At 37.8% G+C, this 18,431-nt stretch overlaps 1 protein-coding gene across 1 annotated transcript; it reads left to right on the forward strand.

The window, feature by feature from the left end:
* The first annotated feature begins 8,250 nt into the window (after positions 1-8,250).
* Positions 8,251-13,727, forward strand: LOC579239 (peroxiredoxin-4). Its single transcript, XM_779367.5, has 6 exons — positions 8,251-8,587; positions 9,701-9,818; positions 10,478-10,594; positions 11,591-11,713; positions 12,229-12,394; positions 13,457-13,727. Exons 1-6 carry the CDS (start codon positions 8,431-8,433, stop codon positions 13,520-13,522), a joined length of 747 nt encoding a protein of 248 aa, XP_784460.3. The 5' UTR covers positions 8,251-8,430; the 3' UTR covers positions 13,523-13,727.
* Positions 13,728-18,431: the final 4,704 nt, after the last annotated feature.

Raw genomic sequence — 18,431 nt, forward strand, 5'->3', positions numbered from 1 at the left:
CCGACCGGGCCTTACCCTCCTCCCCCCCCCCCCCCCACAAAAGAGAGAGAGAGAGAGAGAGAGAGAGAGAGAAAGAAAAGAAGGGAAAGGGAAAGAAAGAGGAGGGAAAAGAAAAGAAAGGGGGGGGGGGGCAAAAGGGACTTGCTTCCCAGGCTGTTGCCTCCCTCTCCCATCACAGAAATAAGAGAGAAGGAAGGAAAGGGAAAGGGATCCGCCACTTCTTGTCAACTGGTAAAAGGGGCACCTCTCAGTATTATTTGGATAGGGGCAAATACAAGAAGTAGTGAGTGGGCACTTATCAGAGGTGGTAAAGGGTATACTTATAAGAATGTGGAACAGCTTTCTATCTGAAAGAAAAAGGGGGCACTTATCGGAGGTAAAAGGGGGCACTTTTCCTATGTAAAAAGGGCACTTCCTTGGGTCGCCTTGGTTGCCCCCCCCCCCCCCTCCCCTGGAGCGCCACATCTGAACATAAATAACCCACGATTTTAAACCTGCAAAGTATGGATGGGAGCATATACGCCTATCAGGCGCGTACACAGGGGGGGGGGGGGTGTTTGGGGGGTTAAACCCCCCCCCCTTTGGTAATTTTTTGTGTGTAAACCCCCCCTAAATTTCTCTAAAACCCCCCCCCCCCTTTTGGATTTTTTTTAATTTTTTTTATTAAAAAAAAAAAAATTCCCATGGTTGACCTAAAAAAGCTGACCTTACCCCCCCCCCCCCAACGGAGCAAAATGTCAAATTTTCAAATTTCGAGACCCCAAAAAAAAAAAATGTGTCCTCTTACCCCCCCCCCCCCCCCCCCCCCCCCCCCCCCCCCCCCCCGCTTATTCAGCGGTCGGCTGAGTCGTTGCGATTTTTTTGGGACCAAAAAAAAAAAAAAGTGACCTCCCCCCCCCCCCCCCCCCCGCTTATTCAGCGGCTGGCTGAGTCGTTGCGAAATTTTCGGCCCGATTTATAAATGTTAAAACCCCCCCCCCCCCCCCCTTGAAAAAATCTTGCGTACGCGCCTGACGCCTATGCATGATTATACTCGACTAATGCGGGTATGCTTCCAAAGTTGGGGGGGGGGGCACCAAGAAAATGGACACACTTTATGGAAAAAAGGGGCACCTACAAAGGAAAATCTCAAAACAAAAATGCACAATTTTTAAGACTTTGGTATAAACCCCTATACATTGTAATTACATTATCAGGGATGATTTTCAATATCTGTTTCACTTTATACATCATACTTTGCAGTGGGGTTTGGTGATCTGAATATTAATTTGCGAGCGAGGAAAATTTTAAAGATTTTTGAGGTCGCAGTGCGAAAAATTGCATCTTATAAAGAGGAAAAAACAATCCTGATGGGGTTATAAGCACATTCTCATAACGATATACTGCAAAGGCCTTTGATAGGTAACATAAGTATATCATCTATAAATGCGAGCTTTAGGAGAAATTGCTCTTAGTCGCTTGAAATTAGGGGCGCATTTAATAGTGAGAGGAAAAGGGGACACTTATCAGAAAAGAAAAGGAGCAATGACCAAATATGAAAAGTGGCACTTATGGGAATGAAAAATGGGCACTTATAATAAAGGAAAATGTGCATTAGTTGAAAGAAAAGGGGCACCGACCGGATTTTGATAGGGGCATTTATTGGAAGTGAAGGGGGCACTTATAAGAAAAGGAAAAGGGGCACTTCTCGTACCTGAAAAGGGACACTTATCAGAATGGAAAAATGACACTTATTGCAAAGGAAAAATCGGAACTTGTCGAAGGAAAAGGGGCACTTTTACAAATCAATAGGGGCATTTTTCAAAGTAAAAGGGGCACCTTTCCTATGTAAAAAGGGGCACTTCTTACAAAGTTAAAGGGGCACTTTTCGGGTAATTGAACAAGTGGGGGCACTGTGCCCCCTGCCCCCCCGGGCTGCCCCTCCCCCCCCCCCCTCTCGGGAGTGCCGCCTCTGCGGGTATGTGCTGCTCTATAAAGGGTCTATTTTGCTTTAGTTCTCAGACTTGTCATTATACTACAGATTTTAAATTGTTGGAGGCATAGAAGCCTATCCTTGTTGGGCAAAATTGCTGTTGAAATGTCGCTTTTACTCCCCCGAATGTTATTTTTGATTTCAGTATTATGCATTGACCTGCCAAACTCTTTCTTTAAAAGATTACATGGTTTGCTTTTTAAATTCATTTCGAGCAATGGCAATGACAGAGAGATATATTATGCAATGATTTTGAAGAAGGGGGTCTAAGGATGATTAATCCTTTAGTTTTTGCACAAGCGCAGAAAGTTTTGTGGATGGCTAAACTCTTAAACGATAAATATGAAAGCTGTTGGAAAACAATCGAAATATATATTCTGTCTACATTTTGTGATGACTATCTTGCCCTTTTTAAGGCAGATGCCCCAGATTCGGTTTTGGCAAAAATTAAAAATTGCCAGTTAACAGCGTCTATTAAAGGTAATACAAAGTTTCGGTATGGGGTCATGAATTTGGTTCAAATGAACATATTAGAAGCATATGCGATCTTACAATATTCAGTGATATTTGTCGCGGTTGAAATCGAGTTTAAAGTTATGAAATTATAAATAATAAACTATTTATGTTGTATAGCTCCCTCTCAAGGTCAATAAATAATTAAGCTATAAAACAATGTTTCTTGACTGAAATCGACCGATTATATTCCCGTTTGGAAATTATATATCACAACTACATATTCTGTGATTTTCATGGTCGCAGCTATATACGGCCGTAGGCGCTATTTGAAATTTATCGAAATTTACCGGGAGCACCGGTAAATTTGTATATTCAATTTTTCTCGAAAGCAGAAGTGTTTTAGGGGCTAAATTTTTTAGTGCTTACAATGCATCCACAGGGGCATCAAAATATTGTAAAGAATCACTATCCACCCAATTTTCGAAATTTTCCAAAACTTTGTATCACCTTTAAGACATGGTATTTATATAAGCAAGAGATGAAAAGAGAATTGGGTTCATGTCAGTTTCATTTACAAGATTTCATTTGGTGGAATAGAAATGTATATACAGGGAGGTGAGACTTTGCCCTGGTATATATATATATATAGAACACATTAATATTTTTTCTATCCAGTTTGGTATGAAAATAATTTCATTTTTCAATTACATAATGGTTTTGGTAACCCCAAAACATTTGAAGACCTCGTAATTGAGTTTGACATTCCTTTTAGAGACCGAAGAAAATATGACTCCCCCATGAATGGCATATTTTTGGAGTGGTTTGATAATTCTCTTAATGTGGATGAGAATATATTTAATCGAATTTTTAAAGATCTATTAAGTCAAAAGAAAATGTCTAATTATACATACAATATTCTGCTAAAGAAATACAGTTGTACTAATGCCAAAAGAGAGAGTAAATGGGAGGAACTCTTTGGCCATCAACCCAAAGAGGATTGGTCGAATATTCATACGAGTAACTTTTGTTGCACAATTGAGACTCAGTTAAGGAGTTTTTATTTCAAAATTTCCGTAATACTATTGGTTTTAATGCATTTTGGTTCAAGATTGGGAGAAAGGAGTCTGCTAATTATTTCCAGAAACTTTAGATCACTTGTTTTGTGACTGTAGAAAAGTATCTGTTGTACCACTGCAGTGGGAAAAATTGGTGGATAAGATTAACACTGGCACTGATCACAGTTGTAATCTGACTCTGTCAAATTTTAATTATTTGTTTGGGATACAGTCAAGGGACAAACACGCCTCTCATGTATAATTTTTCTCTGTTTATGTTTAAAATATTACATTTACTCCTGTAGGTTTAAGGGAAAAGAACTTATTTTCGAAGCTTTTGTTTCAATGGTAAAGTTCAAACAGAAAAATAGAATATAAAATTTCCCAAAAGAAAAATAAGTTACATGTTACCTGGGGGGGGGGGGGGGGGGGGGGGGGGTAGTGAGCACATTTTTTTTTGGGGGGGGGGGCCTCGAAAAATTGCACCCCCCCCCCCCCTTGAGCGCCGGGGGGGGGGCCATCTCCAAAAAATTGTAAAATTAACAGGGGGAGGGGGGCCGGGCCCCCGTGGATTCGCCACTGCCCAGGAGTGCAAAATGATCCCAGATGCAAAAGAATTAAAATCATTTCGCTTTTTCATCTGCAAATTGATTGATTGATTCGGATCAATATCGCAACACTTTACAGGCGCGCTGGGCCCTGATAAGTCTGCTTATCCACAGTCAGACCGCAGCGCTCGCCAAATCGCACGTATTTACTCAAGTCGTATGCACGTTTTTTCTCCTCATGAATACGTAATAAGCAAAAACATGGCACAGTTCTCATCTTTCTGCTATGCTCAGGATTCATTTAATGACATTGAATTCGTCATGAATATTGAGCCAGAACTATAAACATTATAATGTACTATTCAATAAATAGTAAGTGAAGTTTCAAAATGTGAAAAAAACACCAAATAAAACTTGCAAATTTTTTTTTTTGAAGAGTCGGATATACATGCTAAATAACCATTTTTATCGGGGGTGCGTCTCGCTGAATTTTGGCTTACCACATAATGTAGATATTTTTCTAACATAATATTATACTTCCTGTCAATGTCTGTCTCAATACCAGTCAGGAACTAGCAAAGTAGTAGCTGATGCATAATAGACTTCGGCGGAAAATAAGACATGGCCGATCGACGAGCGTTTCGCATCGAGATCAACCGGGGGATACCACGTTATATAAAGCTCTGCGTCGATTCGCGGTCCAACCAGTCTGCGCGCTATATGCGAACACGCACGGAAGGTAAACGGAGATTAAGGATACTCATGAATTACTCTCGTGTGCGTAACCCCCGGTAGTAGAGGTTTTGTACTGCCCCACATACTTATTATTGTGTACGATATTCATGCGCTACCTACTTATAGAAGTGAGCGGAAAGTACAAAGTTGGACACAGATACGCACACAAGTACAATCAAGTACAATATAGAATACCAGCTCTAGGGACAGAAAAGGGGATTTAAGTGTCTATATAGGCTATTTTTGGCCAGGCTTTGATATCATTTTAACAAAGAAGACACATTATTCGTTATGAAATGTATGTTTGTGTAAATACAAACTTTCCAGGGGGGGGGGGGGGGCAATGTGATTGAAAATTGAAAATATGATTGTTCCCATCCCTGCTAATAATATCATGGTTGTAAAAGTTCTGAAACATGTTTTTATATTTGTAAACCGTGGGCTAATGATAAGAGCCTTAAACAGGAATTTCTTTGGGTAATTCCCAGACATTCGAGGATGGTAATATTTTATTTCATAGTTCTTTTGTCAATTGTGTTACTCCAGTTCATGTGTATTCCTGGAAATAAAATATTACAAAATTCTTTCCCTTATTCTCTTTTCTGTTTGATTCTGTTTTAAAGTGACCCGCGGAATATATATATATCTGAAAATTTATTTTCGGGGTTTGTTTTCAAGACCCTCGGATAGAAATATTAGTGTTTGGTGGGCTAGGGCTCAAATAAAACTTTTTTTTTTTTAAATGACCCTCGGTATATATATATATCTGAAAATTTATTTTCGGGGTTTGTTTGACCCTCGGTTAGAAATATTAATGTGTGGTGGGCTGAAGGGCTCAAATAAAACTTGTCGAATTCTAATTTTCATCTTCAAAATCATCACAATCGTCATCGCCATCACAATCATTATCATCATCACCATAACCATCATCGCCGTCACCACCTACATCATCATCCCCACCATTAGCATTGCCATCACAATCATCATCGCCATCATCATAATCACCGTCATCATGATCATCATCGTAACCACGATCATCATCGCCATAATAATCACCGTCATCATTGCCATCACGAATCACGATCATTACCACCACCATCACCATAAGGACCAGCATTGCCATCATAATCACCCTCATCATCACCACCATCAGCATTGCCATCAAGATCATCATCGCCATCATCACTATAATCATCGTCGTCATGATCACTGTTATCATGATCGCCATCACCATTGCCATTATCATAATCACCGTCATCATTATCATCATCACCATAGCCATCATGATCGCCTTCACCACTGACATCATCACCATAGCCATCATCTCCACCGTCGCCATCACCACCATCACAATCATCATCACCAACATATCAAAATATGTCAATGCTTGACTATTTATATTATATTTACCTGTGTAGGTACTATTTCTGGATGAAATACAAATCTGCAAAAAATATCTTTTAAAAAGATTGTTTTTCTTTTGTGGGGGGGGGGGGCTATTATTTAACAGGTCTGTGTGATTTACATTTCTTAATCAAAATTTATGCTAACTAACCCAGAAGAAGGCCAGCTCTGGTTTCTTCTGAATAGCCTAGTAAACGGACAATGGTTAAACAAAAAATGTATTATTTAACACTACTACTAATAATAAATGCGATAAGACTAGCAATAAAGTGTGCATTTTCTAATATTTATATTTTATTTATGAACTGACTTTGACATTTATATTGAGACCATCACACGCATAAAATGTGTTGCTGAGAATAAAAGTATTATTAGAGTTAAATATTGTTAAATTGTATAAAGGTGACAGTTCTTCTTTCTTCTTCCTCGGTAAATGCTACTTTATACAACGAAGATTGACGTCTGTCAATGTTCCGCAAGCTTCGATGGTTGAGTGCATCAGAAAAACAACAACAAATGATTGTTGTTCAGTCAGTTTTCTATTAATATAATAAATGCTTTGTTCGTGTGAAGCTCTCGAATCACACCTTGGAACTTTGGAAGTATCAGAGATTTTTGTTTATTGACAGGATTAAGCTGAACAAAATCCTTCTCGTCCTCCCAAACTCCCCGTTCAAGATTGTTTGTTCCAACGTGAAGCAAAACTGCTGATGAGTCTTGAAGTAAATAACCATTAAAATGAACAAAGGCATGGAGTCCAGCAAATGTTGATCCAGGAATGCAATGGAGACTGATGTGTGATGTCTGTCAATGTCCCGCAAGTTTTGATGGTTGAGTGCGTCTGTCAGAAAAACAACAACAAATGATAAGAAGAATAAAATGGCTCAGTTCAATGTATGGGAATTTGAAAAGAACTTATCAAAGTAGCTTGCTTTCAAATTTAATTTTTAAATGAAAACAAATTACAGGTGTCAGATTCATGAAGTTTTCCCTTCATTTTTCAAGATGTGCACAAGTTCTAAAATGTAAGTGTTTAACTTTTACTTTGGCTTTTTGTTTTAATTTTGCTCTGTTCATAATCATAATATATACAACTCGCACAAGGCAATGCTGCTTATTTCTGTGGCTGGCTGTAAGGTTTGAGTTGACCAGAAGGCAGAACCAAAGTTTGAGAAACCCAAATTAATAGAATTAATTATCCTGTAATTTGTCATTCCAAATCCAATATCCAGCTAAGCTCAGCTCAGGATTCCAGTTCTTTACAATTCGATCACAGTTATCAAACCCCTTTCATTACTTGTCTAAACATGTTTAAACCCTTGTAAATATACATTTAAAACATATCATTTGATCTAGATTTATAATAAATAGCAATGACTAATGAGCAGTGTCCGCAGTCGATTTATTTACATTGGTTTGGCTGTCGATTTGCGACAACAAAAACTAAAAAGCTGACAAAAATATATACACATGGGACTACTGTATGCGCCACACAATAGCACAGCGATCCACAAGAAACCCGGCCATACCTGACTAAAAGGCCGTAACCATAGCAATTTCCCGCGGTTTCGAATCATTTTCCGTCTACTTCCGGTAGATTTCCAAAATATAGTCCAACAATTTGGGCATATTTCGTATTCAAACATTACTTGCGTCTACGTGTTTTCAACATCAAACGATGGACTGGTTATCAAAGTCGACGTAGGATGCAAAAATTCGAAAAAATGTTATCAATACCAGTCAGGAACTAGCAAAATACGGCACTATGTAATGAGTAGTTAATTTCCGAGGACTAAAAAACGCTCTTTTTGTTTGCGATAAAAGTAAGGAAAAAAATTAAATAATTTGGGCGAATTTGGTGTCAAAGAACAGCGAAAATTTCAGAGATTGACTTACCCCACGATTCCGCCATGATGAATTACACTGTAAGCCATACGAGGCCGACAAAATGATGCTACCAAAATCCCGTGGCTGGTCTCGTGTTTTACGAGAGCGTTGTAAGCGAGCTTTTCACCGAACGGGAATCTGAGTAAAAATTGCCGCACAGCCTCATTATCGCGCACGCTGCGGTCTGAAGGAATTAGCGTCGCGTACGCGAACTTCCCCGCGCCGTTCCCTCGAGTAGCTACAGCGCTAGCTGAGCTGCATGCCAGCGCAGCAGCTCAGGCAAGGCCATCGTCAGCATGCAGCAGCTATATAGCTAGCAGCGCGCGCCAGGTCAGGCTGTTGTTGATAGTCCCATCTCGCTCCGTTCAATTTTATGAACTCCAAGATGATTCGAATTTTAAGCTTGATTCTAGCAGTTTCTACACTGGTAGCAGCTGAGGAGGCTTGCCACAGTTTTGCAGGAGGCCATGTTTATCCTGGAGAGACCCCTCGCTCTACTGCTCATGCAGTACATTGGAGTAAAGTTCAGAGTAAGTTTTCCAGCTGTCTATGCTCTAGCTTTCCTACCACTCAGTGCCTCCAGTAGTAGGTCGCGGGCGCCGGGCGCGCGGGCTGGGCTACGCCACCCGTGTGAATATGGTTTCTGGGCTGGGGTTTGCGCTTGGCAGACAAGTAACTATTACTGGGTTGTGCAGCTTTTGCAGGTGGACCACTGCACAGGGGTTTCTCTTTAATCTTATACAAATAGTGCAGTGGGTTCTTAACATGCGAAGGTTGTGACTCTCCTGTAGATCTACATGGACATGATGGATGGTCATGGGGCCTCCATTTAACGTCCTGTCTAATAAGGGACAGTGTTGTCCACTTAATAGTCTATAAGAGAAGGGGCACGTTATCATACAATGCAGGCTTCAGTCATCCGCCTGGGTGGGATTCGATCCTGGGATAATTGACAGGCAGACGCTTTCTATACTGTCTAATTTTTATATCTAGATTTATAATCTTGCTTGCCTCAGTCAGGGGCATCCACAGGGGCATCCAAAGTTGTAAAGAATCACTATCCACCAAATTAGTTATTATTTTCTGCAGAAGATTTCAGTTTGCAGCTGTTATTGCTTATCACTAATTAACTGAATATGAAGAAACAGATTTTTAACCTTTAAAGGTAAAGACCAGTTATTGTCATGAGATTGCATTGTGAAAGAAATGTGGAATCGATCAGAAAAGGTTGATCATCTAACATTCTTTAATTGGTGTGTACTGCAAGGTTCTGGAATCATCAAAATGATAAGAAATTTGGTCCAGTTTTCGTAAAGTTACAAGCACTGTACGCAGAAAGATGTATATGGGACTATACGCACATGTGCGCGACACATGCGTTTATCTCTCACAGGCCATGTAGATCTAGATAAACTAATTTACCAAATATATCAATTAGTAGGCGGTTTCCCGGCAAAATTTTTATCATCGTGTATTGATCTAAACATATTCTTTCACATGATCGTTAATAAGAGCTTCCATTTCATTTTTTGAAATTGGGGTGTTTCCAATACTGGTCTTTACCTTTAACCTACATGTAAACTTAAATTGTGCACAAGAATGAAACCCTTTATCCAACATCACTTTTTAATTCTATTATCTAGTATCCAAACCAGCTCCTGTCTTCGAAGGCACAGCTGTTGTAGAGGGAGAATTCAAAGCTATGAAGCTTTCAGACTTTGCTGGAAAATACCTTGTCCTGGTCTTTTATCCTCTTGACTTGTAAGTTTCAACTTGACAATTATTATGTGATTCAATAATAAATCTGCCTGCTGTTTCAACAAACAGAGTTGACAAAAGACTTAACTCCGTTTCGTTGACGATCAGCCATACATCAAGTCTTTCGTCTTCTTTGTGCGTGGCTGATCTTCTGTTTGTTGCAATGATAGGTAGCCAGTGAAAACGAATTCGTTTAATCAAATAATGAAAATGCAAGCATTACTTTAAATAAACAAACTTGTCCTCAAGAAATTGCACCAGCCCTATTTACATCGTTCAGAAAATCACTGGAAACAGGTTACGGTACCCTGCCTGAAGACTATAGGAACATGCAAACATTTCTCCATTCTTCAAAAAGGGTGAACGTTTAAAGCCTAACAAACTAGGTCACTTTAACTTCAATCTGTGTGTTAGACTGTATAGAGTCCAGTATTTTTCTATGAAATATACAAAATTGTGAACATTTTTTTTTTACCCTGTTAAATATAGGGTGAACGTTCAAAACCTAGCAAATATAGATCACTTTAACTTAAATCTGTGTGTTAGACTGTACAGAGTCCAGTATTTTTCTATGAAAATATACAAAATTGTGAACATTTTTTCTTACCCTGTTTAATATATAATTGCTGTCTTCTTTAATTGTTGTTTTATCTTTCGTGTAGTACGTTTGTCTGCCCAACTGAAATCATTGCCTTCAGTGACAGAGTTGATGAATTCAGAGCCATCAACACCGAGGTGGTTGCTATCTCTGTTGACTCTCAGTTCACTCATCTTGCCTGGTGAGTATGGATGTGAGCAGTTATGGTATTAAATAGGGTTTGCTTCCTAGGGGGATATGGTAGTTTGGACTACTTTAATTGAAATACAGAAAGTTTCTATAAAAATTATGGCAAAGAAGGGTTCCTTACTAGCATATGGTAAGTGGTTTTATAACAATTAAAATAAAAAATAGTTAACCTGTTGTTTAATCTTTCACAGCTGTATGATGTTGATGGTACTGTGACTCTGTGAATTGTTAAATATTGCCATTTTCAAAGTAACATACCATAGGCTTAGCTTTTGTGGGGGGGGGGGGGGGTGGGTGGACTTTTATGATTTTCCTTAGATTCATTGTTGTGATTCAGTTATTAAGAGCATTGAATTATCTGACAAATCTAGACCACTCACAGAAAATGTCAAAGTTTTTTTCGCATTAAATTTCCTGGTTCTGCAAAATTAACATGATATGGCATCATCAAAGTACCCCTATTTCTACCATGTGTATTGTATTTTCAGGATAAGCACACCAAGAACACAAGGAGGTCTTGGTCCTATCAAACTGCTAATCCTCTCAGATCTTACCCATCAAACTGATATGGCATCATCAAACCCTTATTCTACCATGCTTATTGTATTTTCAGGATAAACACACCAAGAACACAAGGAGGTCTTGGTCCTATCAAACTGCTAATCCTCTCAGATCTTACCCATCAAACTGATATGGCATCATCAAACCCTTATTCTACCATGCTTATTGTATTTTCAGGATAAACACACCAAGAACACAAGGAGGTCTTGGTCCTGTCAAACTGCCAATCCTCTCAGATCTTACCCATCAAACTGATATGGCATCATCAAACCCTTGTTCTACCATGCTTATTGTATTTTCAGGATAAACACACCAAGAACACAAGGAGGTCTCGGTCCTATCAAACTGCCAATCCTCTCAGATCTTACCCATCAAACTGATATGGCATCATCAAACCCTTATTCTACCATGCTTATTTTATTTTCAGGATAAACACACCAAGAACACAAGGAGGTCTTGGTCCTATCAAACTGCCAATCCTTTCAGATCTTACCCATCAAATTGCTAAAGACTATGGAGTTCTCCTGGAAGATTTAGGGCATACTCTAAGGTAAGATCTTGCTTTGATATGATACATGTATTTACAGAATTAAAGGTAAAGACCAGTTATGGTCATGCGATTGCATTGTGAAAGAAACGCTTTGGAATCGATCAGAAAAGGTTGATCATCTAGCATATAAGTATTGGTGTGTACTACTACTGCCAGGTTCTGGAATCATTAAAATAATAAGAAATTTGGCCCAGTCTTGGTAAAATTACAAGCACTGTACACAGAAAGATGTATATGGGACTACGCACACGTGTGTGACACGTGTGCTTTATCTATCTGGTCCAAATAGATATAATAATTTACCAAATATATCAATAAGTAGGCGGTTTCTCGGCAAAATTTGTATGATCACCTATTAGTCAAAACATATTCTTTGAAATGATTGGTAATAAGAGCTTCCATTTTTTTTTTTTTAGAGGGGGGCGTTTCCAAAATTGGTCTTTACCTTTAATACTAGTGATCAAGAATTCAGTTGGATGTTTTTAATATGGAATGTTGTCTTGATTGTTTTACAGAGGATTGTTTATCATTGATGATAAGGGTGTATTACGCCAAATCACTATGAACGATCTCCCTGTTGGCCGATCGGTAGATGAGACGTTAAGATTAGTTCAAGCATTCCAGTATACGGATAAACACGGAGAGGTGTGCCCAGCTGGATGGAAACCAGGCAGTGATACAGTAAGTCCTTCCTCCTTCTCCTTCCTACTGATTCTTATTTTCTTCTCCTTCTCCATTTTCTTCTTCTTCTTCTTCTTCTTTATCATCTCCTACTTTTTCCTCGTTCTTCATTCATCTTCTTTGCTTTATATTCTTGTTCTCTGAATTTATCGTCAACATTTTCTTTCTTTCTCCCTTCATATTCACAAAGTACATTGAACAATCTACATCCTTATCTCATATTCTTTTCCTTTTTCCTTCATCTCTCCCCTTGCTCTCATTTTTGGGCCATTCGATTGCCCCCTCCCCCCAGCTACCCCACTGATTACATATGTGTTTAGGACATAGCCATGTTTCTTGTAAGCCTTCTCCTTAATCTACTTAGCTTGATGATGTCTTGATACTGTTGTTAAAGGTACTATGTCCATTTGCAGGGTAAAAAAATGAAAAGGTTAAATTCCAACGGCATTTGAAAGATAATACTAATTTAGAACTTCCGATAAAAAAAAGGGGGCTTGAAAAGGTCTTTAAGTGGGTAAATAACGACTATTAGTTGTAAAATCGACTTAGGAGCTACAGAGCCAGTAAGTAATAGTCTGATTTTCAGACCATTGTCATGAATGGTCGTATGTTTTATGCTGTGCAAAGATTCAATCAGTTTAATTTTGGCCTTTATAAGAAGTGGGTTATTGATGTAGACAAATGCTGATGTACCCTTTACAACTTATTTTATGTATGTTATTACCAAAGAAGAAAAAAAGCCAGTCAGTCACTCAATAGTGTCTGACAGTGAAGTCTAGCCAGTAAACAGGTTTCCTTGCAAATTTGAATATTAGGACACTGCTAACGTTTAAATTTCACAGATAGGACATACATGACATATTCATAATTACTAAAAAGTTCTACAGAATTTGATGTTGGCTGCAAAAGGGACATAGTATCTTTAAGTTGTACTTTAAGGGACTGCAAGTATCTTAGTTTCCTTGCCAGAATGATTACCGTAGACGACTGAAATGTTAGATGTAACCTACCAGCATGAAACTAATCAGTAAAACCTTTTCTTAATTTCTTTCTTTCTTTCAGATTATACCCAACCCGGCTGATAAACTCAAGTACTTTGCTAAGCAACCTAACGGAGGCAATGCATAGTCCACATTCATCTCATCAATCTTTCAATAATCCAACATCGTTAATGATTTTTTTTCTTTCCCCTGTTTATTTCTCTTCAGTAATAATATATAACGGGTTTGCATACTTCTAGAGCTGGGGCTGTTTCACAAAGATCCTAAGTTGAACTTATCTCTAAGTTGGACTCAAAAATTATGGATAGCTGTTAGCATCTTTGAAAATATTTTGTAAAAGTTATGTTAAAAGGCATAAAATGTTCAATTCAAATCATTCATATTTTCTATTATCAAGGAGATTTCATGTTCTTGATGTGTAATTTATGATACTTCAATTTTGTATTTGAATATATTTTATTTTAAGGCTACAAATGGCTCTCCATAATATTTAAGTCCAACTTAGAGTTAAGTTTGACTAGGATCTTTGTGAAACATGCCCTAGGGCTCATATTCATTGAACCTTACCAAGCCTAGTTGGTTAAACTATGTACTATAGCCTTTGTCATTAGTTGACAACTAGCTTAGTATTAAAGGTTTTATGTATATGGATCCTGGTGTCAAATGAACGTCTGTTGATCCAAATCAAATACAGTCCAAACTGTTATAGTGTTCACCTCTCTATAAGGGCCATCTTTCTGTAGTCACTCATTATGGCCCCTATCTAGTAGAATATGTGTGTTGTAGAACCTTTCTACAAAGACCTTCTGTCTTCAGTGGCCACTTTGATTCTTTTCCCCTAGGCGGCCGTTTTAGAAACATTTTTACTCTACCTTAGTATTTAAAAGACTTTGTTAGCTACTTAAAGTTTGTTCAAATGACTACATCTTTTTCTGTTGTGTTGTATACTTTGTGTTTACACTGTGTTTTGTAGGGAAATTGCATCTTTTCCCCTTTATGGTTCTTCAAGGAGATTGAGTTAGAATTGTTGATACATAAAATTCCTTTTGTAGTTTTTTCCCCAGATGGTATTACTGTCTTTTGTCACTTTCCTTGTAGTTTTGAATATATTGTACTTTTGTCTTTGGAGAAACATTTACTAGAATGCAAAAGAGCGATTAACTTATTCAAGAATGTAGTTTATGTAGAATTCTGTTTGCTTTTGTCTTGTTTAACCTGTTTGTTTTTCTTGAATGGAATTAGTGAGAAGGAATTTAAGGAAATACTAGTAGTGCATGCTGAATAACGCTTGTATGGGAAATTTGGTATATGATTGAATTGAACAAATATTGGATAATTAATTTATTTTATTTTATTTTAGAATAACTGGATAAAATCTTGTTTTCTTTGTGAGATGAAATTTGCATGTTAACCATTACCATTGTTCAGGATTTAAATGTAGCTCTGATTTTTCATGTAGTTAAATGCAATATGATGTACCTGTACTGTACAACACGCTTCTTTATAGAAGTTAAGGGTCATCTAATCATGTATTTATTCTTTATTTTTCATAGGCATTCCGGTTTGCTTGGTCATGGTCAGTGTATAGAGTAGTGAACTGTGCTACCATTTTTTAAATTCATCATCAAATCTTTGAATTGTGTAGGTATTACAATGTAGAAGTTTACTGAAGTTGGTCCAGTATGCTCACACTCTGTTTTTAAGATTTTTCTCAAACGTAAGGTTTTGTTCTTGTGGATCTCCTTTTCCCTGATTGGAAGAATTTTATGACCAAATTTCTGCAAAGGATTTACAATTAATGTCCAAACTTTTAAGGTTAAAGATTATGCTTGTACTTGGCTATTACTTTATTAGCCTTTCCAAGCATTTTCCAGTGTTTCTACTTACCCGGTACTTTATATCTATTTTTAGTATATTCAAGCGATTCTAAATTGTTTTTTGTATCCTGTTAAATTTGTCATTACTGCAGCAATTTCTCTGCATTTCTTGAGAATCAAATAAATTCAACTTTCCTAGATTTCTTGCCAGTCGGTTCTCTAGTCATTCATTTTAGCTGTGTGTACGTGTTGATTGATGTTGATAGCCGAACTCACGTCCACCCTTCCCCTTCTCGTCTGATCTTTTTTCATACTGTCCTCATCACCCTTTCATACTGTCCTCGTCACCCTTTCATACTGTCCTCATCACCCTTTCATACTGTCCTCATCTCCCTTTCATACTGTCCTCATCTCTCTTTCATACTGTCCTCATCTTTTTTCATACTGTCCTCATCACCTTTTCATACTGTCCTCATCTCCCTTTCATACTGTCCTCATCACCCTTTCATACTGTCCTCGTCACCCTTTCATACTGTCCTCATCTCTCTTTCATACTGTCCTCATCTTCTTTCATACTGTCCTCATCACCTTTTCATACTGTCCTCATCTCTCTTTCATACTGTCCTCATCACCCTTTCATACTGTCCTCATCTCTCTTTCATACTGTCCTCATCTTCTTTCATACTGTCCTCATCACCTTTTCATACTGTCCTCATCTCCCTTTCATACTGTCCTCATCTCCCTTTCATACTGTCCTCATCTCCCTTTCATACTGTCCTCATCTCCCTTTCATACTGTCCTCATCACCCTTTCATACTGTCCTCATCTCCCTTTCATACTGTCCTCATCACCCTTTCATACTGTCCTCATCACCCTTTCATACTGTCCTCATCTCTCTTTCATACTGTCCTCATCTCCCTTTCATACTGTCCTCATCTCTCTTTCATACTGTCCTTATCTCCCTTTCATACTGTCCTCATCTCCCTTTCATACTGTCCTCATCTCTCTTTCATACTGTCCTCATCTCCCTTTCATACTGTCCTCATCTCCCTTTCATACTGTCCTCATCTCTCTTTCATACTGTCCTCATCACCCTTTCATACTGTCCTCATTACCCTTTCATAATGTCCTCATCTCTCTTTCATATTGTCTTCATCACCCTTTCATACTGTCCTCATCACACTTTTGTCCATACACATAGTCATGGGCTTCTCAGCAGGTATTCAATGCAATACTTATGAAATAAATACACATTTTTAAATTCGTCTTTCAGTGTAGTAGGTAAAATACATCTAGTTCGCCAAGTTTTAAACCTCGGTGTAAGCAGGCTTAAGCCAAATACTTTGGAGGCCTTTATTAGCAGTTGTCATTAGCTGTGCAAAATGATATTAGCACATATTTACAAGGGGTATTGATAAGTTCATAGCCCAACTAAGAAGGAGCAGGTATTCTATGAAAAATGAATATTTCACTTTCCCATTAATAATAATATTCGGTTCTTGTATAGCGCATATCACATTATACAACGTTTATGCGCTTTCAAAAAGCTTTGGAAATTATTAACCTAGCGAAAAGTTAAACAGCACCCCACCTAAGTATAAGAGCAGCTGTTCAAATTGGAGTACCCAAGACTTAAATTTGTTCGACTAACGGTCAATATATGTTGTAGGATACAATCATACCTCTGTGATAGATACACATAATAAAAGTGCTTCCAAAAAGCTTTGGAAATTATTAACCTAGCAAAAAGTTAAGCAGCACACCCACCTAGGTATAAGAGCAGCTGTTCAAATTGGAGTACCTATAAATCTGTTTTGACTACCGGGTATGTCAATGGATATTGTTCAAACTTCAAAGAGCTTTGAAAATTATTAAGCGAGCAAAAAGTTAAGCAGCACCCCCACCTAGGTATAAGAGCAGCTGTTCAAATTGGAGTACCTAGGACTTAATTTGTTTTGACTATGTCAATGGATGTTGTTCAGCAATGTGCAGTCATCATGATGTAATGATGTTTCAAAAGAAGGAGCAGAACAATATCCATGAGGGGACAATGCCTTGCCTATGTACTGTACAGTAAAGAAATGGGAGTTTATCAATTGAAACAAAAAGTCCTAGGTACTTTAATTTGTAATGCAACACATTTATTGTGCACAAGTTTATTTGCCTTCAAGTGGGCTTACTAAAGCAACATGCTCGGATGTAATCTTTAATCGTCAAAAAGGCTACGTAAAATACTGACTTAATCCACATACTGAATTTCCCTGGTTCTCAGGAACATTCAGATATGGGACACTGTGCATAGAGCTGCGCCTCCCCCTCTCACTTTGCCTCTTTTCATTAATACATGTACATGCACAGTATTACCACTATGTTTTTGTTTGGTTTTATTCAGGTTTATTATTTATCTACAGAACTTTTCAGATCTAATTCCATCAACACCTATTATACATTGATATATCACTTAGAAATGACAAAGGAATTAATTTACTTGGCAATGGAGGTTTATGAAATATCACAAGTTAAAGAACCCACATAATACACAATAGGATATTTTTTTTAACTGAAGAGATTTAATATCATACCATGAAGTTGTGGCATATAATCGTACCTTTTCCCATGATCAATACACATAATAAAACACTGATTTGTTGAAGTGAACGATGGAAGGTTTATTAACAGCTGAAATTTTCTATTGAAAAAGAAGAAAAAGAAGAAAAATGTGCATTTAAACAAAAAGCATGACATCCAGTAGAATACAGGTACAATATCATAATACCACAGAAGCAATAGCTACAAGACGTAGACAATATTTAGTGAACGATCAGAGTACCTCTTGATACTGGCGATCAAGAATTTTTTCTAAAAATAAAAATTGTTTGATAAATGTGAGAGCAATTTGAGTGAAGCGGGTGATGATTTCTATAAATTTGACCCTGCATAACTTCTCAAACTTTTTATATATTTTTAAGCGGTATTAGTACCAGAAAAATAAAGTAAATATAAAGAAATACATGTAGATCAGTGATCCGATTTGCTTTCCACACTAAGCTTTGATCTACATGTACTTCAATAATAAAACACAATGTCCAAGAGAAATGAAATACAGTTTCTTAAAGTAAACATCAAGGGTTCAGTGACACAAAGACGTAACTCTACATTTTGCCAAAATGAGTATGTTCAGAAAAATGTGGGCTTTCTAGGAAACACAAAGACTTAACT

The sequence above is a fragment of the Strongylocentrotus purpuratus genome, unplaced genomic scaffold (assembly GCF_000002235.5).
Source record: "Strongylocentrotus purpuratus isolate Spur 01 unplaced genomic scaffold, Spur_5.0 spur5_scaffold_21, whole genome shotgun sequence".
NCBI lineage: Eukaryota > Metazoa > Echinodermata > Echinoidea > Camarodonta > Strongylocentrotidae > Strongylocentrotus > Strongylocentrotus purpuratus.

What these genes read in the sequence shown, in the direction of transcription:
- LOC579239 (XM_779367.5), top strand. Translation starts at nt 8,431, where the DNA reads ATGAACTCCAAGATGATTCGAATTTTAAGCTTGATTCTAGCAGTTTCT. An exon ending in ACATTGGAGTAAAGTTCAGA is followed by an intron (nt 8,588 to 9,700) that starts GTAAGTTTTCCA and finishes TCTATTATCTAG; the next exon opens with TATCCAAACCAGCTCCTGTC. An exon ending in GATTTAGGGCATACTCTAAG is followed by an intron (nt 11,714 to 12,228) that starts GTAAGATCTTGC and finishes ATTGTTTTACAG; the next exon opens with AGGATTGTTTATCATTGATG.